The sequence below is a fragment of the Thermochaetoides thermophila genome (assembly GCF_000221225.1).
Source record: "Thermochaetoides thermophila DSM 1495 unplaced genomic scaffold scf7180000011806, whole genome shotgun sequence".
Classification (NCBI taxonomy): Eukaryota; Fungi; Ascomycota; class Sordariomycetes; order Sordariales; family Chaetomiaceae; genus Thermochaetoides; species Thermochaetoides thermophila.
Window position 1 is genome coordinate 181,586 of NW_006383023.1, and position 25,741 is coordinate 207,326.

At 51.6% G+C, this 25,741-nt stretch overlaps 7 protein-coding genes across 7 annotated transcripts; 4 read left to right on the forward strand and 3 right to left on the reverse strand.

Moving 5' to 3' along the window:
• Positions 1-4,601: 4,601 nt before the first annotated feature.
• On the reverse strand, positions 4,602-5,875 carry CTHT_0001000 (uncharacterized protein; the record flags this gene model as incomplete). The annotated part of the gene is made up of 4 exons (XM_006690590.1): positions 4,602-4,667; positions 4,882-5,277; positions 5,342-5,677; positions 5,750-5,875. 4 exons carry the CDS (start codon positions 5,873-5,875, stop codon positions 4,602-4,604), a joined length of 924 nt encoding a protein of 307 aa, XP_006690653.1.
• Positions 5,876-6,775: 900 nt separating this feature from the next.
• CTHT_0001010 (uncharacterized protein) lies at positions 6,776-8,207 on the forward strand (the record flags this gene model as incomplete). Its single annotated transcript, XM_006690591.1, has 5 exons — positions 6,776-6,832; positions 6,993-7,514; positions 7,587-7,612; positions 7,671-7,759; positions 7,813-8,207. The coding sequence occupies 5 exons, from the start codon at positions 6,776-6,778 to the stop codon at positions 8,205-8,207; spliced, it is 1,089 nt and encodes a 362-aa protein (XP_006690654.1).
• Positions 8,208-10,741: 2,534 nt separating this feature from the next.
• CTHT_0001020 (uncharacterized protein) lies at positions 10,742-12,013 on the reverse strand (the record flags this gene model as incomplete). Its single annotated transcript, XM_006690592.1, has 4 exons — positions 10,742-11,258; positions 11,308-11,652; positions 11,745-11,854; positions 11,984-12,013. 4 exons carry the CDS (start codon positions 12,011-12,013, stop codon positions 10,742-10,744), a joined length of 1,002 nt encoding a protein of 333 aa, XP_006690655.1.
• A 366-nt stretch (positions 12,014-12,379) lies between these two features.
• CTHT_0001030 (uncharacterized protein) lies at positions 12,380-13,126 on the forward strand (the record flags this gene model as incomplete). The annotated part of the gene is made up of 3 exons (XM_006690593.1): positions 12,380-12,452; positions 12,511-12,932; positions 12,986-13,126. 3 exons carry the CDS (start codon positions 12,380-12,382, stop codon positions 13,124-13,126), a joined length of 636 nt encoding a protein of 211 aa, XP_006690656.1.
• A 500-nt stretch (positions 13,127-13,626) lies between these two features.
• Positions 13,627-16,422, forward strand: CTHT_0001040 (uncharacterized protein; the record flags this gene model as incomplete). The annotated part of the gene is made up of 1 exon (XM_006690594.1): positions 13,627-16,422. The coding sequence occupies one exon, from the start codon at positions 13,627-13,629 to the stop codon at positions 16,420-16,422; it is 2,796 nt and encodes a 931-aa protein (XP_006690657.1).
• Positions 16,423-18,265: 1,843 nt separating this feature from the next.
• Positions 18,266-19,669, forward strand: CTHT_0001050 (lipoate-protein ligase-like protein; the record flags this gene model as incomplete). Its single annotated transcript, XM_006690595.1, has 1 exon — positions 18,266-19,669. One exon carries the CDS (start codon positions 18,266-18,268, stop codon positions 19,667-19,669), a length of 1,404 nt encoding a protein of 467 aa, XP_006690658.1.
• Positions 19,670-22,185: 2,516 nt separating this feature from the next.
• On the reverse strand, positions 22,186-24,433 carry CTHT_0001060 (uncharacterized protein; the record flags this gene model as incomplete). Its single annotated transcript, XM_006690596.1, has 5 exons — positions 22,186-22,327; positions 22,390-23,431; positions 23,491-23,554; positions 23,608-23,694; positions 23,792-24,433. The coding sequence occupies 5 exons, from the start codon at positions 24,431-24,433 to the stop codon at positions 22,186-22,188; spliced, it is 1,977 nt and encodes a 658-aa protein (XP_006690659.1).
• Between the last annotated feature and the right edge of the window lie 1,308 nt (positions 24,434-25,741).

Here is a 25,741-nt window from a genome sequence, read left to right on the forward strand (position 1 = left end):
ATATCTCACATATTTCCCAACTTGTCTCAAGATTGCATGACTAACAATTGAATATGTCAATTCCAATGGAGTGTACATTGGAATCTGAAGGGATATCGCCAGAATATTTTCCAGAACCGAAAATCTCCCGATTCTGGTCAGAATATCATTGAGCGTATGGCATTGGCAAATTGGTAAGGCAGAGAACATCTGTCCAACGTGGGCTAGATTAAGACCATTTGCATAGGTTCTCCAGTGCCCGGATGACAATGGGAATGGCACCGAGCACAACGCCTGCGATCTCGAATCCTGACGCCATTGCTAAACATGACTGATGAGACACGCTATGTCAAGCCTTCGCTGATCGTTCGCGGAACGAGGAGCAAGTACGTCACTGATGAGGTGCTGCCCGTCATTGGCCAGTTATTCTCCTTGTTTGAGGTTGATATCGATGCTGGTCATTGGGTAGTCTCGAAGTATCTGAAAGCACTCAGGTAGGGTATTTTCGACCTATTTCACCTTCTGAGTGCTTGGTCGTGCCCACGACGACGGCGGGCAAGAAATGATTATGGGCTGCTTAGACTACACTATGTACACGCGGGAGAAACTCGAAAAAAGAATAAAAGAGCCAGTGTATTGCTGTGAGAGGATATCGTAAAGGCAAATGGGGGATGGGGTTAGGTAGCGAGGATACAAGGAATGTGAATATCCAAACTATATCGTTCTGAATCTGATTATGAGTCGCTAGAGGGTGTTGTACCGAGTGAGGGTAGGAGACAGGGGGCGTGGGATGGGAATAGTTCGCCCTATCTGTTCATCTCGGGCGGAGTTGTAGAATTCAAATTGTAGTCTCCTATTCTTAAAAAGTCGGTGCGAATGACAAAAGACTCTGGGGTTCAGACGCCCTACCATAGGGTTATCCAAGGACGAAAGGGGGCATCTCAGGAAATGGCCTCTGGAAACCATCAAACCATAAGAGCAGATTTTGATCTCACTTGGAGGGCGGTGAACCTGAGAGGGCACTCCAGGTAGTCCCTGTGTCCAGATGTCTCCGCGACCCATCTAGCCAGACACTTCCTGTCGAAGAGAGTGAGGAAGGGTTCGGCTGAGGGGCCATCACACAGGCTGGACCGAGGCTCAGTCAATCGCCACCACGAAGCTATGTCAAGGGGTGGGATCTTCCGCAGTCTGAGAGGATTTGGGGGTAGCCCTAACCAAGCCCGAGACTCAGGTCACCGGGGCTCCCAGATAGGCCCTGGTGGGCGTCGGCGGCTAGTTGTGTAGGCGAGACCAGACTTTGTATGTGGGTGACTGGAATCTCCTCCAGAAGGTGTGGTCAGACGTGAGGTTCGAGCCTGAGCCCGCCATCTCTCTCTCTCTCGCTCCAGCAGGTACTGAGGTTAGAGCCCAGCTAGCCACTACAACCATGGGGTCGAATGATACGCAACACCGGGAAAATAGTCTTCAGGAAAACGTGTGCGACCATAGCCAGGGTTTCCCAGATCTCTCCTAGATTTGACGGGATCATCGTCCCTTAATTCCAGCTCTGAAGGGACCGATGTCTATCTATATCAGGCCATATAAGAGTGAGGGTACCACAGCCATGTTAAAGAAGACGGGGCCAGACTTGGGAGGGGTAACCCCTAGTTTGGGCATTTGACAATCTTTTAATTAGGCCTGGTGTAGACGCGGTGGTTGCAGCTTTGGCGGCGGCCTGGGCCAGGGAACAGTTTCGTGTCCTGGACTACCCCGAGCCACTTAATCGAGTTTCTGGGGGATGCCGTGAGATTCTCGGAGTGGAGAGCCAGTCGTTTTGGGTTTGCCTTGTGGCGCTTTGAGCCTGCCCCGCGAGGAGGGATGTACAAGACTTCCGTTCTATTGGGGTCTATCCTGTGTTCAAGCCGGTCTGCTTTCCGCCGTAGTGGGTGAACCCGGTAAGCGGCGTCGTGAGCTAATTGAGTTGGGTCCTTACACCATGAGAGCTGCGCGTGGCTGTCCATATACATGAACGACGATTCTTGTTGTGAAGGAGTGATGATGGGCAAAGTAGAGGACGAACAGAATTGGCGACCAAGTGGACCGTTGGGGAGGGGCCTGTGTCCGAATGGAACACGGACTGTGTCTGCCTGAAGCAGAAACGGCATCCTATGCAGAAGGCCATCCTTAGTTTAGTAGCACCTCTAGGTAGACAGGGTTTGTGACGATTCGTCCCCAACGACCCCACGCATTGGGAAGTAGTTCCTCAAACGCCAAGAGGCATTGATCCTCGATATCCAAGGATGTTGACCCTCGACAGTTTGTGCCATCGAGCATGGAGGAACAAAAGACGCAACGAGGGTATATGAGATGTATGTAGATTCCAGGCAGGGTCATCTGGCCACAAAAGTTCCCCGGTCAACAATGCAAACAGTTGTCTGTTTAACTGGTGATCACAGGGATCATTCCGACTGTGTGAAACCTCCTGTCTCTCAGGTCCAGCGGCCTGGAGCGTCTCGAACCTATCTCGGAAGTCTGTCTGGATATTTGGGTTTGATGGGTCACAACTCCCGTTTCCTCCGATCAGCTGGTTGCACCGAACCCATCTTTCCAGAATGAGCTCTTGTTGGTCGTGACAGGGCTGGACTGAGGGATAATCTGAATCCACGTTTAAGGTTGCGAGGAGGCTATGGTAGCTTTGGCGTAAATAGGCGAACGAATCGGAAGGAAAGGCGCGGGTATCGTATATTTCGCACTGCAATAAACAGTGATAACTGCGAGAAAACTATCAAGGCTTAAATGGGCAATAGTAACAGGGCAAGCATACCAATGGCTTCGATTAAGATATGTATATAGCACCACCAAACCCAGCGAGTACATGAACTTTGAAATATCTTCTAACATACTGTTTAGGGAATCTTAGCCGACTTTTGCCATCACATAAAACTCGCTATGGCAAGATCGTTCGGCGCGAAAAGAGCACAAAATTGGCGATATTTCGATCACAACATGGTTGCTCGGTGCTGGTGCAGCTTCAGTCTTCTCAGTATCTATTCCTGCGGTGCCTGTCACTCTGGATTTAGCGCGATCACTGCTTAGAGACTTTCTGTATAAGCCGTTCGTGTAACGGGTGACTTGGTCTGGTGCAGCGAGGGGTCGACAATGTGTCAAATGGGTTAGATGATGGCCACTGACGATGTGGGGTGCACAACCGAGTCAATTAATACGTGTATTGATCTTTCTTGGTTCTCAGTGTCCTTGTGTTAGGAAGAGGAAGAATCAAGAGAAGTCCTCCATCGTATCCGGGAGGCTTCCTTTATGGAATACTCTTGCCCTTGTGAATGCCTCGGCCTTCCAAGCTTTTTAGAGGCCTCGTCCTCCTGCCTAGGCCCTCTGGCTCATTCAGTCGTGTTGCTCCATCTATCTCCCGGGATCAACCACGTATATGTGTCGTTCCCAATCACTCTATCTCTGGTGTTCCTTGTGTTGGCAGTCGGGGATACCCCTTTCCTTCGGTTCGACTAACTTGAAGGCTAATCACTGGACGCATGGAAGTGCACTGTAAATATTGCTACACTACCGGCATCACAACTATCCTACAGGTGACATGTGCCACAAGTGTGGTGAGCAGTATGCCTTCGTAGGGAGACAGTATAGTTGCGGAGTTAAAACTGCAGTTTTGGACTGATTGCCCAGCCTGTTACTCCGCCGCTATTACAGGACATATGATAGCGAATTTTCGACGCACTGGCACTGCTGCTAGTGCACAATTTCTTGCATAGAATGTTGCACGAAGTATAGTGGAGCTCAATCCCTTACTATGAGATACAACGTGTATTGGCTGGATTTCGACCTTCTTCCAATTTGAGGCTTTATTAAATCGCGATAACGTCGGGGAAAGAAGATCGGATGCTACGGCATAGTTACGATACCTGGGGCTAAGTACTTTTAAGTTTCGGGAACGAAAATATGGTGTTCACATTGAAGCGAGTTGAACATACAAGTAGCTGCCCTGTGTTGATAATAATGACAATGCGAGACATACTGAGTTCCGTCTTGAGCCTGTAAGTATGAGTGGCGACAAGTATTACAAAAGCAAGTGCCCGTCTTCCGTCAGCCGTATAGTGTGATTCAAGCCACATGGAGTGTGCTTTGTGATACTGGGAACTCAAAACTAAGATTATAAGCCCTTAGCAAGACCTATAACGAGTGAGCTAACATAAGGGGCAAGCCACGACAATCTACCTGTTTGATATTCGAGTCCTAACTCAGTTACCTACCTGGACCTTTGTCGCTGACTACGAACCCCATTCCGCCTTACTACTAAGCATCGTACCTCGGTCAATTGCTTCCCTTCTTGTATCTTGCCTGTTTCGTCAACCAGATTCTGAGTGACCGGCGAGTGGCAGACTTCTTGGACTTACTCCGGACCGAGCGATCATTGGCCGGGGATATGGACTTACCACCGAGTGAGCTACCAGTAAACCTAGACAGTATCTTGCTCCCGGTTGACGGGGTCTGGGAATACCGCTTTACAGTGCGATACCTTCTGGCTTGCATCCTCTCCATGATGATGCTTTTTAGGGGTCGGACAATCATTGGTAGCCCTGAGTCTCTGCCTGTGCCAGTTTGGAAGGAGAGACCTTTTAACCGAAGGCCCAAGTCGCTGACGGAGTGGACGGGGCCTTCGCATTGGAGGGGGAAGTGGAAATCTATGACCGGGTATTAGTTGGTAGATCGGAATAATGTAAAAGCAAAAATGATGGGGGAAAACTTACTCTTTGGCTCTTCGACGAAGGCTCTAATCGAATCCCAAGAGACCTTTCGCAAGTTCTCGTTAGTATCAAGTCTATAGAGAACGCCGATCTCAATCAATCACGATTGTTAGCCCATAGTTTCACTGAACAGATGATATTTAACACTTACTGGTCGTTCTGGATCAAGTTCCGGAACCTGAGGGTCATAAAGCGCTTCGATCAGCCCGCCGAAGAGCTCATTTTCCATCCAGGACCCTGATTCTCCTGATACCCACCAGTCATCAGAATGGTCGCTGGAAGAGGAGCCAGACCTGGCGGTAAAGTCCTGAACATTGTCAAAGACTCCGTGGTTGAGAACGGTAACATTCGTGGGCGTGTAATTCGCCATGTCTGGGGTATCTCTTTGAGCGAGATAGGCGACGAAGAAATGGGCTAGCTCGTGGGCCACGGCCATAGAGATACGGAAGAGAAGGCTCTTGTAGTGTTGGCTTACCTTGCGTGCTTCGGATGCGCTTTTGGCAGGACGGTTTGCAAGATCGGCTGCTTGGGCTAGTTGAAGGATTATCTATTGTATGGTTAACGATAGTTCGGTGCTATGAGAGCTCGTGGTATCTGTAAGTTGCACTTACCGTGCGCTGGAAGCTCATCCGTGCAGCTAATTTGGGCTGATAATTCTCCAGATCGCCGTCCCACCACAGCATGTCGCTGTCTTCACTACGATTTAAGCGGACCGTCTCCGCGAGAGTGGTATGGTCAATCCGTTGAAGTTTGACAAAAGGGAAGTCTCGTCTGACGGCTGTGAGGAAATGGTCAACGTAGTAGGTCATCTTGGCTAGGTAACCGCCAAATACCCACCGTCCTTCCTTTTCCCATTCCTGCACAACGAGATTGCCTAGTTTGAACAGAGCAGCGCGTCCCTGTGGAGTTTCGAGAACTTGGATGCCGTTGTTGATGCACGTAGCTAGCTATAGCGATGGTCACGGTTAGTCATCTTTATGTCCATCTTTCAAGTTAAAGGTTAAGAGATTAAGGCTTACTGTAGTAAAGACCCAGCTATTCCATGGAACAACCGTATGAGGATTTTCTCCCTCATCAATGATGATCAAGTTGCCGATACCATTGACGTAAATGCCGTAGCTGCCCCACCTAGCCATGTCATGCATCTTGAAAGACTTTTGCGGTAGATGACCTGTGTGGTGAGGTTAGTTGTTAAAAGGTCAGATGTTGGATGTGAACTTTGTCTTAGCTAGTTGTTGGGGGTTATCCTGAAAAGCTCTGGTTTTGAGAGCTTTGTAAAGCAAGATCTTTTGGATGAGTGCTGATGAAGTAGATCGGTGTGAACGAGGACATGGCTGTCGAAATTCTTATAGTGCTGGATGAAGTTGAAGTTCCATCTAACTCCAAAGGCATAATGACATTGTTTGGGTTTGTATTGGACAATTTCTCTTTAGCTCTGGGTCCTTTCAGCATCGGCTCTCATGGGAGATAGCCCATTGATTTTGAACCTACCGTCTTTAATTTTACCCATATGCTCACGAGACTCGAACGAATAACATAAGAATATAGCCAAGAGTTTGTGAACAAAGGCTGGTCTTGGGCCTTTGTACACCGAGCATGGACGCCAATGCGCCAAGGCAGAGATAAAGCATTTGTAGGTGAGGACAAGGAACTTTGACTTGGTTTTCCAGACACAGGCTAAGCACAATACCATAACTTCAGACTAGAGTTTCCATCTTGTCTGCCATCTAATCTGTGGTTAGTTGTTATCTCCCTCTTGCCGGCATTGTGTGCCCAGACCTTGGCATTATCCCGTGTCTACTTCTGGACCAGTGACAACATGCAGCCATTGCTGAACCGTCTGTTACTTCGGCTGCCATGACGGGTAATAAGTCAAACAGCATTGGCATTTGTAATCTCAAACTCCGAAACGGGCGAGACATACCAGGATCTCTGTTTCATGGGGAAGGACAACGTGTTTTGTAGCGAAAAGTGTAGATAGGGTTATATTTCTTAAAAGTTGGGGATGCTGAGTTTGGATAGTTAACTGTGTCAGCATCCAAAACATGCAACTAAGAGTAAAAGATGTCCAAGCTCCTCAGTTCACTTATTTGTATAATTTGGTCTGTCCTGCATTTGATTCATGAGGTCAATGCAGACAGTTCCCTCCAACAACCTCCGTCTTCTGAGTGCCCTCCTAGCCCGCTCATTTCTGACGCTTCCCTCACGTGCGTGGCAGCATCTATTAATATCACAAAGGAGCGATGGACCCTTTGGACACAGTTGCCTTACTGCGAAAACGACACAAACTACTGTGTCTTCACGAATGCCAACTTTCCGGGGCCAAACAGAGGAGTCAGTATCATCGACGAGCAGCCAACCCCCGGTGAGGACCGTTCAAGTTCCCCGGCCCTTAAGACAATCTCCAGCCTGCTCTCGTTCCCTCTTCCATCAGTGATCCCCAAGGCAAGACAGGATTCGCCACCCTATGAAGTCCGCGATATCCCCGGCAAGGGTAAAGGTCTCATAGCAACGCGGAAGATCCCCAGAGGGAAAGTCTTTATGGTTGACTATGCTTCCCTCATCATTGACATACAGCTCCCTAACAAAGTAAAACGAGATCAGGGGAGGAGGTTGCTAAAGGAAGCTATTGAGAGGTTACCGTCTGCCGACCTGATACTCAATCTTGCGAGAAGTAGCCCTGATCTACAAAATGTACCTGTCTGGGAGGATGTGGTCAAGACAAACTCGTTTAGTATAGAGATTGGAGGTAGGGGGTATATGGCTCTATTTCCTAAGATCGCGGTAAGTTGGAAGAACTGTGCCTTTGTTGACGAGATCACGAACAAAACCATTGTTGACTATGACGTTTTATAGAGGATCAACCATGCCTGCAAGCCAAGGTGAGCCCATCATCTTATCTTTAACTTTCATGTCGGCCCCTGACTGACACACTGGGAGCGCCCTGACCAACTTTAATTCTACCGACCTCTCCAACAAAGTCACCGCCTTCCACGACATCCTCCCCGGTGATGAGATTACTATCAGCTGTACGTTCTCTCTGGCCTATCATGCATCCAATGTGCACTACCTAACATTTTAGACACCCCCTTCGCCCTCCCCACCCTCACTCGCCGCGCACTCCTCCTCCAAACATGGGGCTTCACCTGCATCTGCCCCCTCTGCACTCTCCCCCCTTCCCAACTCGCCTTATCTGACACCCGCCGCAAAAAGATCCTCTCCCTAGGCGAGGAAGTTGTGCAAATACTCTCCAAGAGTACAGATAAGAACATGATGAGAAAGGCAGCTAAGATGTACGAGGAGGTTGTGCAGGCTATCAAGGAGGAGGGGTTGATGCCGCATATGGGGGAGCATTATGAAATCTTGGGGGGTTTGTTGGTCGGCGCAGGGGAGGTTAAGAGAGGAAATGAGATGATCAGGCTGGCGAGGGAGGAGAGGAGGAAGTGGGAGGAAGGGAGAGGGGTTGGTGGTGAGTGAGGGGCTTATACAGTGTTTGTAGGGCTTATAGGGTTCGTTCATGGGACCTAGAAGCTGGGGTTTAGTGGAAGGTAGGAAAGGCTGGTGTGGAATGAAGAGGATTGTCATTGAAGAGCGTTGTAAAATTGGACAAAGAATAAGGATGAATATTTGTACTCATTGCATGCTGCCGAAAAGAAAAGCTTATCCGTGGTTCCAGGGCACAATAAGCCTCGAGCCTGGATCCTGTGCCACCTTGTTTCTTTCCACCTGAGTCTTCAATCGAGTCTGAAAACAAGGCATGTTCTACGATATGCGTGATCTCGGGAATATGCAGATTTCGGGGCGGTCGATTGCTTAGTTGACGGGCGACACGTAAGTTTTGCTGCCTGTCTTCCTACTTACAATAAGTTTGGCACAGCCACTGGCAATGCATCATCGTGTCTACTTCCACTGCCCATGAGATCTCTTGCATGACGTTTTGAGTTGATAGTGCGTAGTGTTGACCAACAAACGAGCTGGTCATGACACAAGTGAGCGTTTGATGACTGAAGGTCAGGCTCTCACACGACTGACAGTATCCGAGGATGCACCGAATACAGTTCGCGGATCAGTACTGAAATGACATCAAGTTGCATTCAAGCTAATTAGACCCTCAGTCACAATGAGATGCTGCAGATGTGGCCTAAAGAGCCGATTGGATAGCTTCAGAAAAGACGCTGTTCTATGCATATGATTTGGGCTGGAACCAGAACGCAACCTAACAATTAAAACAACCCTAGATCACACAGAGAGGTTTTGGAGACACGGAGGCTACCGGGACCAATCAACATCCTAATCATTACTGAAAACTGATGATTTTCTGCGGGAAGCATCAGGGTGTGCCGACCGTGGCCCCTGAGTGGTTGAGACCGGAAACCTCATGTTGCCTTCCTGAGAAGACAGGATTTAGCACTACCTATCTGACATCATGTCATATTGTTGGATATTATATCCAAATCTTCCAGTCGAGATGGCGTAGCAGGCCCCTTCACATGAGGGCTAGTGACTCTTCGGTGTTATATCTAGTATGCGAGTTTCACGCAACCAGACTTCCCGAGGTGATACACTCCGTTTGACTTGATTTGTAGCCAACTTTGTAGCTAGTTCCTGGGAACTGACTGGGCCGCACACGGTGTGCGTCCATTAGAGAAGGGACGTGGATGTCAATATATTGGGTAATTCACTGATTGGAAGCAAGAAAGGGATGAGAGTTGGCTCTGGGATGACATTGTGCTAATTCATGATAGTAAGAACAACGTTAACTTAGACCTAAGTATTCCATACGATTACCATCAAATTCTCAAAGTGGAAGCCTCCATTCATTAACCTCTTCCTTAGTAAGAAGTAGGCAGTGAATGAATTAGACACGGCAAGAGCCATGGCTGGGCGAAAGTAATGAAGTGAACAACTGAAGCCGAAGGGGGGAAGTGGACGTCTTAACCACGGAAACCGGTCTGTTGAGCAAAGCAGTATACATCTTCAAGATAAGCGATTTGCTTGATGCGTCAAAAATGAAAGGGAGAAGGTTCCCCAGCCCGTACATGAGCATGCTAGAAGGGGATATATTGCACTGCATACGATCCCAGCGTATTCTATCACCACAGAGCATAGGAAATCTCACAACCTTTCGTGTCCCCGAAGAGTAAGTCCAAAGAGTAAATTTTGGAAACTCTGACTATCGTTGCTAGTTGGTGCATCAGTGCGGCAACAGTTGACTGACATACTTTTTGCAGCCCTAGTTATCGAGAGGCGGGTCGAGAACCATGAGGAGAATGAACGAAGATTGTGCAGGTGGAGAAAGGAGAGGGTGGAACGGAAAGTGGGGAGACGGACAAAGATGACCTAGTAACTGGGATGGACGGTCTGAAGGTATAAAAGATGGCTGGCGATAGTCCTTTTCAGTGACAGAAGATTAATTTGATCAGGACTTGGCTCTGGACTGGTTCATAGATTTTGCGCGACAAACAGCGAGACCCGAAGGCTGTTGCAGAAAAAGGAAGAGACCTTTCATATACTTGGCCCAGCAGACATCTGGTCTTCGCACACTGCATGTCTTACAAGCCTTTGCAGTATTTTAAACCTTTCAGTGTTAGGTCTTTTGGGACATTCCGGTCTTGGTTTGGTCCTGCAGAGGATAGAGCGTTTGCTCGGGTCAGTATATCTGGCTCATGGTTACCATGCCCACATTGGCGCTCTACAGGAGACTAGGTCCCTTCTTCCCATATTCTCTTCCCGTGCATCTCTAGAGCTGTAGAGCTCAAGCCTTCGTGGTCCCTTCGCCAATCTCATCCACGAACGGATAGGCTATTTCTAAGAGCAATGTCAGCTAAGTCATTGAAAAATGTGCATTCGCGAGCAGACCAGGAAGTTGTTATTCAAAGAGAGTTCCAGTGTCTCAGTAAAAGAACATTATCCCACCTATGCACGAAGAAAGATATATCCCATGGCTAAACAGAACATGCCAATAACATTAACCTCTCCCAGGCCAACCCCAACCTCTCAACCCGGGTATCTCAACTACTATCCCACAACCTCCTCAACCCGCTTAACGCGACCAGAACCGCCTCTTCAGTCTTAATTCCCCTAGTCCCTTGCCCTGGTAGCACATTGACCCAATGATCGAACAACTCCCTTGTCCTCCCTCCCTGAATCCCCATCTGCACCAGTTCTGGATCATTCATTGCCGCATACTCCAATCCCCTCGGCCCGCCAAACACCACGATGAGGTGCTTAAAATCCGCCTGCTCGTATGATGGGAACGCCGCGTTCAGCGGCTTGCCCCGCTCGGATGTGCCGATGGACATGTCGTAGCCGTCGGGGAAGGGGGAGGTGGTGAAGATGGCGGAAAGAGATGGGGCGCGACGGACTGTGAAACCCCAGAAGTAACCGGCTTCTGTGCGCGGTTGAGCCGGGTGAATTGGCTCGGGAGTGCCGGAGGGGGTGACGGGCATTTTGAGGGTCACGCGGGTGCGGGGGGGGATGGACTCGGAGATTGTGACGGGAGTGGGGAGGCCTATGTCGACGGTGGTGCTGGATATAGTCAGTATAGCTCAAAGGAGGTGAAGTTGATGGAACTTACCCCTTTCCCTTCCCCTCAATAGTCATCCCTTCCCTGTACGGCATCCACTCGTCCTTGTGAGGATGATGGGGCATATCCATGTTCGGCAACAGACCCTGACTCTTAAGGTTCGGATGCAGCGGGAATAACACCTTGCGCATGAATGGCGGCGTCTCGAGATAGTTCAGCAGGTGCTCCATGAAGTGGCCAGGGTCAGTGTCGCCGGTGTAGGCGTCGGGGTCGACGCTGGGGAGACGAGAGTCCGGAGGGGAGTCGTCGAAGACGACGATCTCGTCGATGGAGAAGATGGCGGCCGCGCGGGCGATACGGCCTACGGTGGTGGTTTTTTGTTCGCGGGTGACGCGGCTAACAGGAGGTTAGCAAGGGGTTCGTGTAGGGGGAGGGTAAGAAGGGAAGTGTAAGTATAGAAGAGAGGAAAGCTCAGGCTGAAGGCTTACTCGGTGAGAATGCTGGTTGGAACGGCAATAGAGACGGTCCAGTCACGGGGGACTGTGGGCTTGAAGCGTGAGCCCTTTTGGGTCTCATCCTCGGTGTCGAGGCGGCGTTTCTGGGACAATTAGCATAATGAACATAGTCATACTGATTGAAAGAGCCGGCAATGTTGTGGGAGAATCAGGGATGTGGTCGAAATAAGAAAATGGGACAACAGGCACCATTTCAGCTGGAGCTTTCTCACCTTCGTCTGGCGCTCGTTTGGTGGCATCATAATTAGTAGATATGTGACACAGTGAATGCCAAAGAAAGCAGAGGTATAATCTCAATTCAAACAGTAAGAGTGAGAATGAGAGTCGGCTTTGAGGTTGCAAGAGAATCGGCAGAATTCGTAAATTTACACCGCCTTCGCCGACGTTAAGTGGGGCATTGATAAGATTGAGACCCTAAACTTGAACCTAAACTATCCGAATAGACTGACAACCCTAACCCTTCGCATCTGGCCAACTTGACGTTATCGTGCGTCAACTTCCATCTCGCGCTCATCACCAGAACCATCAAACCTCAGCACCTCAGTGCACCATCACCACGACCTAAAGCGCCACTCAGTCAGGTCGAGTTGTGATCGCACATACCAATCATGGCAACCTATATCACCTCCTCTCACGAATTCTCCCGCATTCTCACCTCGCACACCGTTGTGATCGCCGACTGTGCGCCCCCCTTTGCCTTCCCCCTTTTCCAATGTTAACTAACTTTCTCTACTTGTAGTCTATGCCGACTGGTGCGGACCGTGCCAACGCATCTCCCCCATATTCGACTCCCTCGCAAAGCAACACTCCAAACCATCGCGCCTGGCCTTTGTCAAGATCAATGTCGACACGCACCAAGACATTGCGCAGCAATATGGCGTGCGAGCGATGCCCACGTTCAAGATTATCAACAAGGGAGGCGTGGTTGAAACAATTCAGGGGGCTAACCCGCCAGAACTGACTGCTGCGGTGGAGAGGGCGGTTCGGCTTGCGGGGGCGGGGAAGGGTGCTGCTTTTGCTGGGGAGGGGAGGAGGTTGGGGGGAAGTCCGATTGTTCCTAGGAGTGGAGGAAGAGGGGGAGGGGCAAGGAGTTGGGATTTAATGGCGTTGTTGGAGGTGGTGTTGAGGTTCGTGGGGTTGTACTTTTGGACTTTATTTTCGGTGAGTGTCTTCGAAGGAGTCCTTGTGGACAGGCATGGCGCTAACTCGAGCAGCTTGATCCGTATAAGGCAGCTGAGAACTCGCCGTTTAATGTGAATAGGAAGACAAACACGCAAGCAGGGAATACGGGCGCGACGAAGAGGCCTGCGGGAAGGCCGGCGTTTAAGACGTTAGCAGATTTGAAGTCAGAGTAGGAATCCCGGTGTGAGCGGATGGATCGGCATCGATGCCGGGAACTGTGAAGGTCCAGGAGATCGGAAGCAGGGGCTAGGTATACTTCTGGCCACAAAAACACAATTGGAACCCGGGGGGAATCGAAGCGTTGGTCGAAAGACTGCAGACAAGTTCACGGCTGGGATTTAGAATAGGGAGCATCCCTCAATATTTGGTATGGAGTTTGGGGTTTGATTCTTCTTTGCCATCATTCTGGGTTTTTTACTGCACCACTGCATAGCAGGACCTAATAGATCTCTTCACGACGCTGTTGCTGCTCACTTAGACGAAAATCACGTGCTGCAGGGTCCGAACGATAAGATAGGCTTCACGCTTAGATAAGATAATCCGTCATATCGATAATGAACCTATCCCACATCGATAAGATAACCCGACTCCCCTTCATGAAACTCTTTGCCGCCGCATCACTCCCAAATCCCACCCGTCGTTGACTTTAGCGATAGCCTCACCACGCGCCAACATGCTTTCAGCCGGAAAGATGCAGCATCGCTGCCCAGGCTGCCGCGCGCAGCTGCTAACATTCTACGACGTCCTCCTGCCACGAAGCACTCGGGCCTCAGCACAACCTCTCCTCCATCGCCGCCTGCACACCCCCCATTCGACAACTCCCCGCGCTCTACCCTCCGTTGCGGCGCGTTCGTGGAGGTCCAATTCCCTCCGCGCTTTTTCTACTACTCACCCCGTGCGCCAGGAACCTGTACAGGAGTCATCGTCGACGGCAGATGTGCCAGCGACTACTAGAACCCAAGAAGAGATTGAGACCTTCGTCCGCCACGCGAGACAAACGTTTGGTCTAACCCTGCCTGCGGATTACCTAACTCCAGAAGAGTACAAAGTTTACGAACGACTCTACGGTCCACCCCTGCGGGAAACGACCCCCGAAGACGTGGGCATCCCGGCTCGGACTGCCAACGCACAGAAGCCAGACGGGTCGGTGCAGAAACCGTTTCTTTTGAGGGATGTCGCGGGAGGGTTAGCCGAGGAGGTGCCGTATGCGGTTAGCGTTGACCCGAACGTTGCTATCGAAGCGGCGAGGGAAGCTGCACGGCAGGCGGCGGCCGAGGAAGGGGTGGAGATGAGCGAGGAAGAGATGGACGCTGAGATTAAGAGTATGCTGGAAGAGGGGTTGCTTTCGTTGCCGGGGACGAGTGAACCAGTCCATGTGGACTGGATTCAGGCGACGGCAAATAATGAGCGGGAGTATGAGGCGTTGGTGAAGTTACAGAGGGATTTTGAAGAGGCGGCCAGGAGGGCGAGGACGATGCCTCCCCCCGCGGAAGATACTCATGAGGAGGAGAGTATTATCGAGGAGGATGAGCCGAGAGAAGAGGAGGAAATTGATGAGGATGAGAGCGACCCGGATGCAGTGTTTTTTCCGGAGGATGGGCATATTGACTCGAGGTTGCATCCGTACACCTCGTTGGGGAAGTTCAGGACGTTCCCAAGCACGATTCATATCCCCAAGGCGACGTTCGTGGAACCAATTAGCGAGTTGTTGAAGCGGACGGATACAGTGCACATCAGAGAGTGCGCGGAGAGGGTGTTTGGCGGCCCTGGGCTACCTTACTCGCCCATGACGCCCAAGTCGAAGAGCAATCTCCCGCAGAAGCCGGTGCAGTTGGAGGCCGGATTCCATCGCATGTCTGCCATCGAGGCAGATACCTACCTCGCAACTGTCCTTCCCCCTGTCTACGCCAGCATTATGAGCGTTCTTGTCGAAGTCCGTAAGCGGTTAGGCAGCAAATGGCTGAGAGACATGCTCCTCCGCAAAGACGGCCCGCGCATTCTAGACGCCGGCGCCGGCGGAGCCGGTCTCCTCGCCTGGGAAGATGTGCTCCGCGCCGAATGGGAGGTCCTCCGCGAGGAGGGCAAAGTCTCGCCGCGTCGTTACGGCCCCCCCGGCAAGAAGACTGTCGTCATCGGCAATGAAAACCTGCGTCATCGAGTTTCCCGCTTCCTGGATAATACCACATTCCTCCCGCGTCTGCCCGACTATTTACATTCAGTCATGCGCGCCCAGGAGGAGCTTGATTCCGGCGGCAAGCCGCAGCCGCATAAGGTGTTCGACATCATCATTGTGTCACACATGCTCATGCCAATTGACAAAGAGCACAAGCGCCGCGAGTTCATCGACAACCTTTGGACGATGCTCGAACCGAAAGGGGGCGTGCTCATTGTACTCGAGAAAGGCCACCCGCGGGGTTTTGAGGCCGTCGCTTCCGTTCGCGACCAGCTTTTAGACAAGTACATCCTCCCGCCGCATCAACACCCCCGTGAGGCAGATTTCATACCCAACGGTGACGAGTCAGAGTCTCGCCCGCGTGAGCCGGGAATGATTATCGCCCCCTGCACGCACCACCACAAATGCCCGATGTACCTCACCCCTGGTCTCTCGCAGGGCCGCAAGGACTTCTGCCACTTCACCCAGCGCTACCTGCGTCCACCCTTCCTGCAAAAGGTCCTTGGCGCGACGCACAAGTCCCACGACGACATTGAGTTTTCGTACCTAGCCATCCGTCGTGGCGTGCGTGATATACAAGGGGAAACCCTCGCCCCGTCCGGGGCGGTCCTCTTAACAGGGCAGGAGGCCAACAACCGCGCCTTTGTTGGGTACGGAAACGGACGCGAGCAGAGCGAGAAGGAGGAGACGACAGTACCGCACCCGCTGAGTCTACCACGGAATATCTTACCGCCAATCAAGAAAAAGGGGCATGTTACCCTCGATCTGTGCACACCCGCGGGGACGTTAGAGAGATGGGTCGTCCCGCGCTCGTTTAGCAAACAAGCCTACCATGATGCGCGGAAAGCTGCGTGGGGGGATTTATGGGCTTTGGGGGCCAAGACAAGGACGATTAGGACTGCTCGGGTCGGGAGAGGCGTCGTGGAGGGGGAGAGAAAGGGGAAGAATAAGCAGGAACCGCAGCGCAAGAACCCGAGGACGGTGCATGTTAATGTGCACCCGAAGCTAGGCGTGCTCGGGGCGAGGTTTGCAAGCGACGGGTCGGATGCTACGGGCGCCGTTGAAGACTACATAGATAAGAAGGGTGGGAAAAAGAAACTGGTGAAGATGCGGATTGAGGAGGTGATGGAGCGGCTTGGAGAGGCCGGGTATGAGGATGCGGGAGTTGTGGATGCGGAGGAGGTCAGGAGGGAGTTTAGGGAGGAGTTGAGAAGGGAGATGGGGGAGGATGATGATGCGGATTTGAGGGAGTTGGAGGAGGCAGCGAGGAGGTTGAATATCGATAAGAAGGAGTAGGGGGTTGGGGGGAAAAGGGGAAGAAGAGGAGTAAGTCCGGGATAAGAAGGTTGGGTCGACATTTGCAAGCAAGCAAGCGTGTACTATATGGTTATCTCACGTGGGTTATTTGTTGTAAGAGTAGGTTGACTGGACTTGTATCAATGTTGGATGGTATGGGCAGCTAGTTTGATACCTTTGTAGGATGAACGGAAAACTCTGGCTCAGTTTCACACATCACTTCATGGAGCCATCATATCTGTCTCGAGATTTCGGCCTGGCTCATACAGGGCATACATATATCTTCGGGGTTAAACTATTATCAGTCTCCACTTACCAATTGGCAGAAGCAGTTTGCTTCTATGAGCCGGGCCTCTCCGACTGAAGTTGCTCCTTAATGTGTTCAACAGGTGCTTATACAATGCTAACAAGACATAGACAACTAAATCCCAAAATCTTAAAAGCGTGCCATCAGAAGAGGGAACGTCAACCTGAGGCCAACACTCAGCTAAGACTTATGCTTCTCGATCAAACAGTTCCAACTGGAAATCCGCTGCCTATCACTGCTGATGTCAACCGGCATAATCCCAAGCCCCCGGCTAGCAGCAAACATACGACAATCCCATGCACTAGGCTCACGCACGCAGAGGATCCTCGTGACAGAATGGTGGTAGGACATACAGTCCTATGCCGTCTGTGGCAACGGGAGGTAAATTGCATAGCTAATGGTATTCAAAATTCCACGCTCGAGGCTAAACCTCATTTTGGACGGTCTTGCGGTCTTCCGGTTCCGGAGTTTTGGTTCCGGGTGGGGAGAGTTTAGTGATTGGAATTCGCCACTAAGCTACTAGTCACAAAGCGGTGAAGAACTCGTCGTTTTGAAATATCTACACAGTAGTGTTGGTATCTGTAATACGGGGTATATGTTTAGAACCGTATCACTGGACTCCTATCTAATAGCAGCGGACCTGGAGATAATAAAAGATGGCTCGGGAGATAGAACGTTGGAGGAGTTGGGCATCCGAACTACACTTACCTTCATGTTATTGTATAGTTGTCTGGTTCGCTTTTTTTTCTTCCGTTTAGTTATCCCTATCTCGGGGACCCTCCATTTCAAACTTGATTGTTGGATGTTGCTTATAACACGCTAGGTATGAAGGATACCTGCTCTCCATAACACATCGATGAATACGGAGCAATGCCCTGAACTTGGCCCCCACCCTCTGACGGCTGAACCCCCTACCCACGCCAAGACCAGTGTGCCACACGCTAACCTGGCCCGAGCTAGCGGCTCAAGCCGCTGCGGGTCCCACTGCTAAGAGGCACTAAAGGGCACGCTAAAATTGCAGCCTCACAACCCAAAAACGCTGACCGGTAGCCGCACAATCCTGCTGCTGGCTTTACAAGGACTAGACAGGGAGCCCTAGCCAGAAGGGGGCGAAAAATCAGAACGCGGCAACGACTGAGTTTGAGCTCTATCCTGCCCTACGGCTGCAGCTGGATGCGTCTCGGCTGCCGGTGACGGACGAGAGAGGACTCCACTGCGCGCAAAAAAAGAGAGTGCGCGTTTGACAAGAAGAGTTTGGTGTCTCAGTGGCCAGATTGAAACGGAAACAGCGCCGTTGTGAAGGCTTATCCACTCGCTGCAGCACACAGCATAGACGGGAACGGATGACGGATGACATACCCGAGGTGAAGTAAAGAACGACAGGAGGAACAGCATTGTGTGACTTGGAAGATTGTTTTGAATCGCAGCGGCATTCGGTCAAACTGCCGACTGCCGGCGACGTAACCAGCGACGTCATCACCCCTCATCCCCATCCTATTCCCATCCTCACTCACTCTCACCCACCCACAACTCAAAATGCGCCTCCGCCACATCCACCTCCCCTCTCGCTACTCCCACTGGCCGCCCTACTCCCTAGCCTGCCGCGTGCAATCCTACCTGCGCCGGGCCCTCCTCGACTGGAAAGACATCCCCTCTGTGGCCCCATCCAAACCAGCCCCTCCTCCGGATCCTAGCCCCGAATCCGAAGAAGTCTCCCTGCCCCCGCCCCCAGACGGCCTCACCCCCGAATCTGCTCCCGCCTGGGAGCAGCTCATCACGTCCGCCGAAGAGGAATACCGGTTAAAAGCACAACAGAAAGCAGAGCGTCTAAAGCCAAAGCCAAAACCTTGGCCTGAGGTGCATGGCAAACCACCTCCCCCGCCGCCAACGGTGATTTCCTTTACCCCAAGGCCGGTGTATACACTCGGCAGGAGACAACACGACACGCCGTTATCCTTGGACGAAGTCCAGAGACTTAAGCAGCCCCTATTCTGCCCTCCATGGACGGTTAATCCAAAACAGCATGGGAATCCAGCCTGGGAGGTCCCAGACATCGTGCGCGTGCCCCGCGGCGGGCTCATGACGTACCACGGACCAGGACAGATCGTGCTCTGGCCGGTGATGGATCTCAAGGGGCCTGGACACAGCCACTTCACTGTGCGGTGCTACGCCCGACTCTTAGAAAACACCACGATCGGGCTGCTCAAGAAGCTGTGGGATGTAGAAGCCATCACGACCGAAGACCCCGGGGTGTGGGTTAAGTCTCCTCGCTTCGTCTCCGGCAGACCTCGCGTGGACGGTTCTCGCCCGGAACTAGCAAAAATCGCTGCCTTAGGAGTCCACCTCCGACGGAATGTCACCGGCCTGGGTACAGCCCTCAACGTCCGGTTCTGGTCGGCGCGAGATATCTCGCGGCACTTGCGCACCACTCTGAACCAGCATCCTCCGTCAGACCAACCGGTCGACCTGAACCTGCTTTATGACCCCTGGTCCCGCTTCACTCCCTGCGGACTCGAAAACAAAGCCGTCACCTCTCTCCGGGGAACGCTCTACCCGCCGGACACCATCCGCGCCGGGTTGTTGAAGGGGGGTTATGACACCGCCGCCGACCACGCCGAACGCAACGTCGCTATCGCGTGGTGCGATGAGTTCGCTATGCGGATTGGGCTGCCCGATATTAACGTGGAAACAGTCGACATGCAAGAAGTCGTACGGATGTTAGGGTTTTTAGTGGGCGAGGCTGAGGAGAAGCTAGAGAAGGGGGACTGGATGGGGGCTGTGCCGGTTGAGGGGATGGGCGAGGAGGGATGGGATGAGGAGAAAGTTAAGGAGATGGTTGAACGGGAGAGGAGGTACGTGACAAGGTTTGAAGGGATTTATTTAGGGAGAGGGTGGCTGCCGGATGAGGCGCCTAGGACGCCGAAAGTTATGTATAACTAGGCAGGCTGATCTGATGTGTATCATGACTCAGGATACGGTACATATATGGGAGGCATCGTGATTTAGGTGGGATATGAAATGTTGGTGTTGGGTGCCAAGGATAAAATAGACTTGATATTCCCATCTATACATAGACGCGCATGTATATATATATATATTTACTCTTATTTGTCCATGTTTATGCCCTCGGTTTTTCTTGACCATGCAGTGGGTCAATTTTGGACCCTCAACGCTAACCAAGAACGCAGTAAGTGGGCAAGGGTCAACTAGCAGAACTCTCTTATATCCTATGTCCAAATCAAAATTAGGACGCTAAGTGTGGTATTTCTCCGAATTGGTCTTTAGCAAAATGGTACATGATATGACTTGCTGCTGTGGAATTGGTTTGCTTTGCTAGTCTCAAACCATCCAGCTGGGATAGACACGTTCTATGTATGTTTCACCAGCACCTGGGCGCACGCTCGATGGGCCCTTAACTTTCAAACAGCTCAACTCTCTACTAACTATGCTTCAAAAACCTGATACCGAAGTCCTGTATTCATGGGATTGTTCATGCACAAAAGCCAAAACCCATCCTCAACCTCTCCATTTTTCCCCCTCCTGCCAAGGTCACACAACGCAACATCCCCTTAGCCAACCATCCACCCCTCTGCCCCTCCTCCAGAAGCCTTGCATCCAAACATGTTAAAGCCAGGCCCTATCTCCACAAACTCCGCCACTCCTGTCTTTCAAAGCATCTCTGTCTGAGGTACACAGCATTCTCACCCTGCACGACCAGATCCTACATGACGCATGTTTCAGGGTGCTGCACAACAATAATGCGTTGTGCTGGACGGGTGCTCGGCTTGACAAATCACTTGGGGGGGTTACAGATGGAGGAATGACAAATTGAAGGTGTTACACTACACCACTGGAGGAGGAGAAAGGCCATAAGTCGTATCGGAGGTTGTCAAGCGGAGCCAGGGCTTTGAAGGGCAACGTAGCAGTCTGATAGGAAGGATTGCAGTTACTACTGGTGTCCTCTTTGCCACTTAAAGCAATATATCAACAGATGGCGTGGAGGTCAATTAATTCCTGGTCGCTGCCAAGCGATGAACACGCCAGCCAAAGCAGTAAGTTCATACCTATTTTACCTCCTTTCAGTCGACATATAAACGTAGTGACAATCATGAATGCGCACTTTTTTTCTAGGAACAACAGACCTGTATTCCCGGCTGGCTGACCCCAAGGGACAAACCAAACATTGAATACATGTATACCATTAATCCACGTCATCCGTTTTATTGGCTACAACTTTCGGTCTGATCATCAACCAGAAGCCTTTGGTTCTCCAAATATCTCTGGATAACACATCTCCTGACCCAAGAAGCATGACACATCCAGTCCAAAAAGACACAACAGCCCCATCTCTGCCCCAAAACCGTCGTACAAGATGACAATCTCAGGCCGCTCCTATTGTGTCGCCTGACTGTGACAAGAGACAGCATCACCACACCTTGTCATATCTCCAGCACCAACCATCCCCCAGGCTTGAATCACCGACAGATCGTATGGAATTTGCCACATCTAGTTTGAGACCAAGCCCATCTACGACCAAAGGGAAACTTTGGTATCCCATATGCAAGACTCGCTTTTGTCTGGTCGAGCTTCTGTCACCACTTGATCCCAGACACCGTGACAAGCAAGTCGTTGAGTAATAATGTCAATTTCCTCAACAGCTCCGAAACAATGACAATCCCTTCGGGGTGTGGAAAAGTTGAAATGACAAGTCCAGAAAACAAGTCAAAGATAGCAGCAGGTACGTAAGGATACTACAAAATAAAGCACAGCTTACAATTCCCGATTCTCACCCAACCTCCTACGTTCACACCAACCCATTGAGGTCCATTTGAAGAAAGCAGTGCCAAACATGCTATTTACGAGTTTGGAGGAGAAAGAAAAAAAAGCTAAAACAAAACCCAAGCTACTTCTTGAAGACTTCAGGAATGGTAAACTCACCCTAGTTGAGTCGTGGCCGAAGCAGAACTATGCTCATATTTCGTTCTCCCATAACCTACATTAGATTGTGAAAAAAAAAAAAAAAAAGATTGAGAGCATTCATCACGCATCCCACAGTAGCGAAAACCAAGTAATTCTAACCATAAAGTGCATGCTTCATTATTTTACCATATTCTCCATACATACATACTATGAGTATGAGTGCTGTGTGTGCCTCCGTACGCGCATGATTGCTTTCCTTTTTACCTCCTTCGGCAAGCCTTACAGCAAAAACCTTTCATCTCCCTCTCTCCCCAAGGTCAAAAAGCATAGCAGTGAAAGTAGTGTTAATGTTGTAAATCCCCTTCGCCATTCCATACGTAGTAGGCAAAACAAGCAGACAAATAGTAGCAGTAGCAGCCGCAGTAGTAGTAGTAATAGTAGCAGTAACCCAATTAAACCCTCCATCTGACAGCCAAAACGCCATGTTGTTACAATTTCTTCCTTCTCTGTTGATCTTTCCCCTTTCTTCCCGTTCTTCATGTGTCCCCTCTGTCCCCCTTATCCTTATCTCCAATATCCTTCCTCCGTCTCCTCCTCCCCTCCCTCTCGTGCTCCTCCCCCGGTTTATACTCCTCCGGCTGAAAATTCGGATTATTAAAGTGCGCAGTGTTATAATGACTATTTTGAATGTACTCGTCTGCAGCGTCTGCTGCTCCTTCCATGTGGGATTTTCGACATACTTCTGCAGCTTGCAGTACTCGCTGAAACGGACCGGGTTGTTTGTCTGCGCGGTTGTGGCTGTCGGCGCTGGCGGGGGAGGGGCAGGCGTTGCGGGTGTCGGGGCCGGCGCTGAGGGGATGTGATGTATCGGCGTGGGTTGGGGCTGAGGAGGCGGCGGTGGGGGAGCGGCTTGCTGAAGGGTGCTGGCGAATGGAGGATGGGAAGGTATCGAGTTCCACAGGGAGAGGGGCGGCGGGGCGGGGGTGAATGTACCGAGGGGCGAGGAGGGCGGGGCGCCGAAGAGGTCGGAGCCGAAGGCTGATGAGCCACTGAAACCAGGGATCATGGTGAGAGCGCCCAAGCCGCCGCCGCCGAGACCGAAGCCGTAGGAAGCGACGGGCGTCGCGGCGATCTGGAAGCCCTGTGAGAAGCCAGACACGCGGTGGACCTGGATGTTGACGGGCTCGGGCTCGGGCACGTAGAGGAGGTCATAGTGGCCGGGACGGTAGAGCAGGTAGATAGTGGGGCCAAGCTGCGACGGCAACTTGCTGTTGGCCTCCTCGGGGAAGCGGTACGTGTTCACCTGCGAGCCGGGGCTGCGGTCGAGATAGGCCACCTCGAGGACGAAGCCGGCTGGCTTTAGCAGGATCTCGGTAAGCAGGATCAAACCGAGGTGCTCGATCTCGATGCCGTGGGGCTCCAGGACAGTCTGGCAGTACCGGTCCACATCGGCGTTTTCGAGGAACGGACCATACTGGTCACGATGCTCCTTCAGGTAAGAGCTGGCGAGTAGACGGAAGTGGAACATGATGGCGTTGCAGATATGCTCATTATTGAATTCCTCGAGCAGCTTAGCGAGGGCTTGGTGGACGTTATCGCTCAACTGGGCCATGGTGTCGAGCAGGTCGAGGGTGGTTTGGGCCAAGTCCTCGAACACCATCCGCGGCTGGCCACCATAGACCTCGATGTAGGTGTAGAGGCTCTCGAGGCGGGCCCGCTCGGTCAGGATGGTATCCTTGGAACGCTTCTTTACTAGTGTCTCAAAGTAGCCAAAGGCGATAGCTGAATTTATCAGTTACTCTACTCGTACGACTCCTTAGAGGGGTTAATTATTAACTTACCTCGCCAACCACAGTTCCCATCACCCCGGATAGGCCGGTAGTGCGAGTACGTCTGGGGCAGGACCTGGTCTCATCAGCATTGGGCAATACTTCAAAGCATTGTTGCCATGGACGCACCATCGTCTTCTGCACATAAGTAGGGTCTGCCTTGGCATACTCCTCGGTGATCTTGGTGCTGGGCGTCTTTTCGCCCACAAGCGGGCCCTGCACAAGTCCTGTCAGATCCAACTCAAAAACAAAACAACAACAACAACAACAACAACAACAACAACAACAAAAACTCCTCATGGAATTCACACACCTCATGTTGTGGCTGGTACTCCCTCGCGGCCGCCTCCTGGGCCGCAACACTATGCGGATCGGGATCCATCTGTGAGAAAGCTAATGATGGGCCAGCTTGGGTATGAGTGTGAGTATGAGTATGATGCGCTGAAGCGGCCGTCGTCGGCGGTGGCGCAGTCGTCGTCACTATGGTAGTCGTCGTTCCCGCAGTCGCTGATTGCGAAGGCACAAAAGGGAAGGTGCTGGCAGGCGCAGAAACAGGGATCTGGGAGACAGGCTGGTGAACGGCAGCAGCAACGGGTTCCAGTTGTGGTTGTGGAGAAGGGGCTGCAGAAGGTGCGGGGCCGATTGGCGGTGGTGGTGCAGCTGCCGCAGTGCTGACTGAACTGCTGTCTGGGGCTGCAAGAATGGGATTGGCGCTGTATAACAATGCTGCTGCGTTTGCTGCCGCACTGCTCACGCTCACACTGCTCACGCCAACGCCGCTGGTTGATGGTAAAACGCCCGCTACGGACCCGTGACTGTGACTGTGACTTGTGTGGTGGTCGGAGTAGTGATGCTGATTGCTTAATCTGAGGGGGTCGCCAAAATTGTATTGTGGCAGGCTGTTCGGGAGCGCGTACCCCGAAACCGGCAAGTACTGCGTTGGTTCTTGGAACATGGATGTGGTTTGTGTTTGTATCGGCTACAATCTTTCGGCCACACTCGTTTCTTTTGATCAATTCGGCAGCGTCCTCTCGTCTACGCAATCGCGGGACTGGGGACACTACTTTGCTCGTCGCGTCGCAATGATCGGTCTTCTCGCCGTCGCTCTGTTCGTGCTGTTCTACTGGTAAAGTCCTAGAGCTGCCGTGTTGACCCCAAATCCAACCAAACTTCTGCCTGGCGATGTACCCAGTGCATGTGTCAGCGATGCACTGATAAAGCTCAACAGCTGGCAGCAGGCAAGCAAATAGCACCGGCTAGCGTGTTCCGATCGTGGACGGGATATCGTATCGTTGTCTCAAACAACACCGCAATCGACGACAGAGGTCGGCACACAACTCAGAGACGACGTCTTAAGAGATTCGATCGCTCAACACCAAGGGGGGACGAACGGTATTGATAGGGAATAGCAGGAGGGAGAAAGGAGCAGAACAAACGAAAAGGTCAAACAGACCCGACCACAAGCGTTTGGCGCCGTCGGCACTTTTTTATCTCTGACCCCGTTCGCTCCGGCTTGCACCCGATTTCACCGGACGCAGCCCCGTAATCTTTTGCTAGTGTGTATCCGTAGCTTGTGAGACAAGCCCAAAGACCCCCAACTTTTTGGGTTTACCAAGGGCCGAAGTGGACGGGCGGGAGGCGGGCAACGCAACCAAGCCAGGGCCTAGGGATGGACCCGAACCAAACTAAGTGGAGACTTGCTTGAACCTTCCAACGTGTAGCCTAGCGTAGCGCCGAAAGAAAAAAAAACAGTGATTTGCTTTTGTCTGCTGCTGCACCTGCCGCTGCTTCCGTCCGTCTGCCGTTCCGCAAGCGTTCTGGCTGGCTTGCAGAGGTCTCAGTCGGTCGGTCTATCGGTCGGTTGGTCAATCGATCGGCTATTATGTACCGTACCGGAATGCTATATGCCCCTAGCCGGCCAGGGATCCAGGGGATATTGTGTTGGTGTTGCTGTTGGCGTGTCGGTATACGGGGAAGAGTGTGATCCGTAGACCTGGGAATATAATGTAAAAGAAGTATTACAGAGCTAGTAAAAAAATAGCTAATGCCAAAATACTAACACCATCAAGCAACACACACAATGTCCATTCGACGGGATTGGCATCCGAAAGTGTGTACAATAAGCACGGCTGCGTGAGGCCGAGTGTGCAAGGCGAGGTGACAAGAACAAGGTGAGGACGGGTGGATGGACAGACGGCCAGCGGGACAGAGAGAAAAGGAGCGAGAGAGAAGAAAAGAAGAGGAGCTACATTAGTGTCTCCAT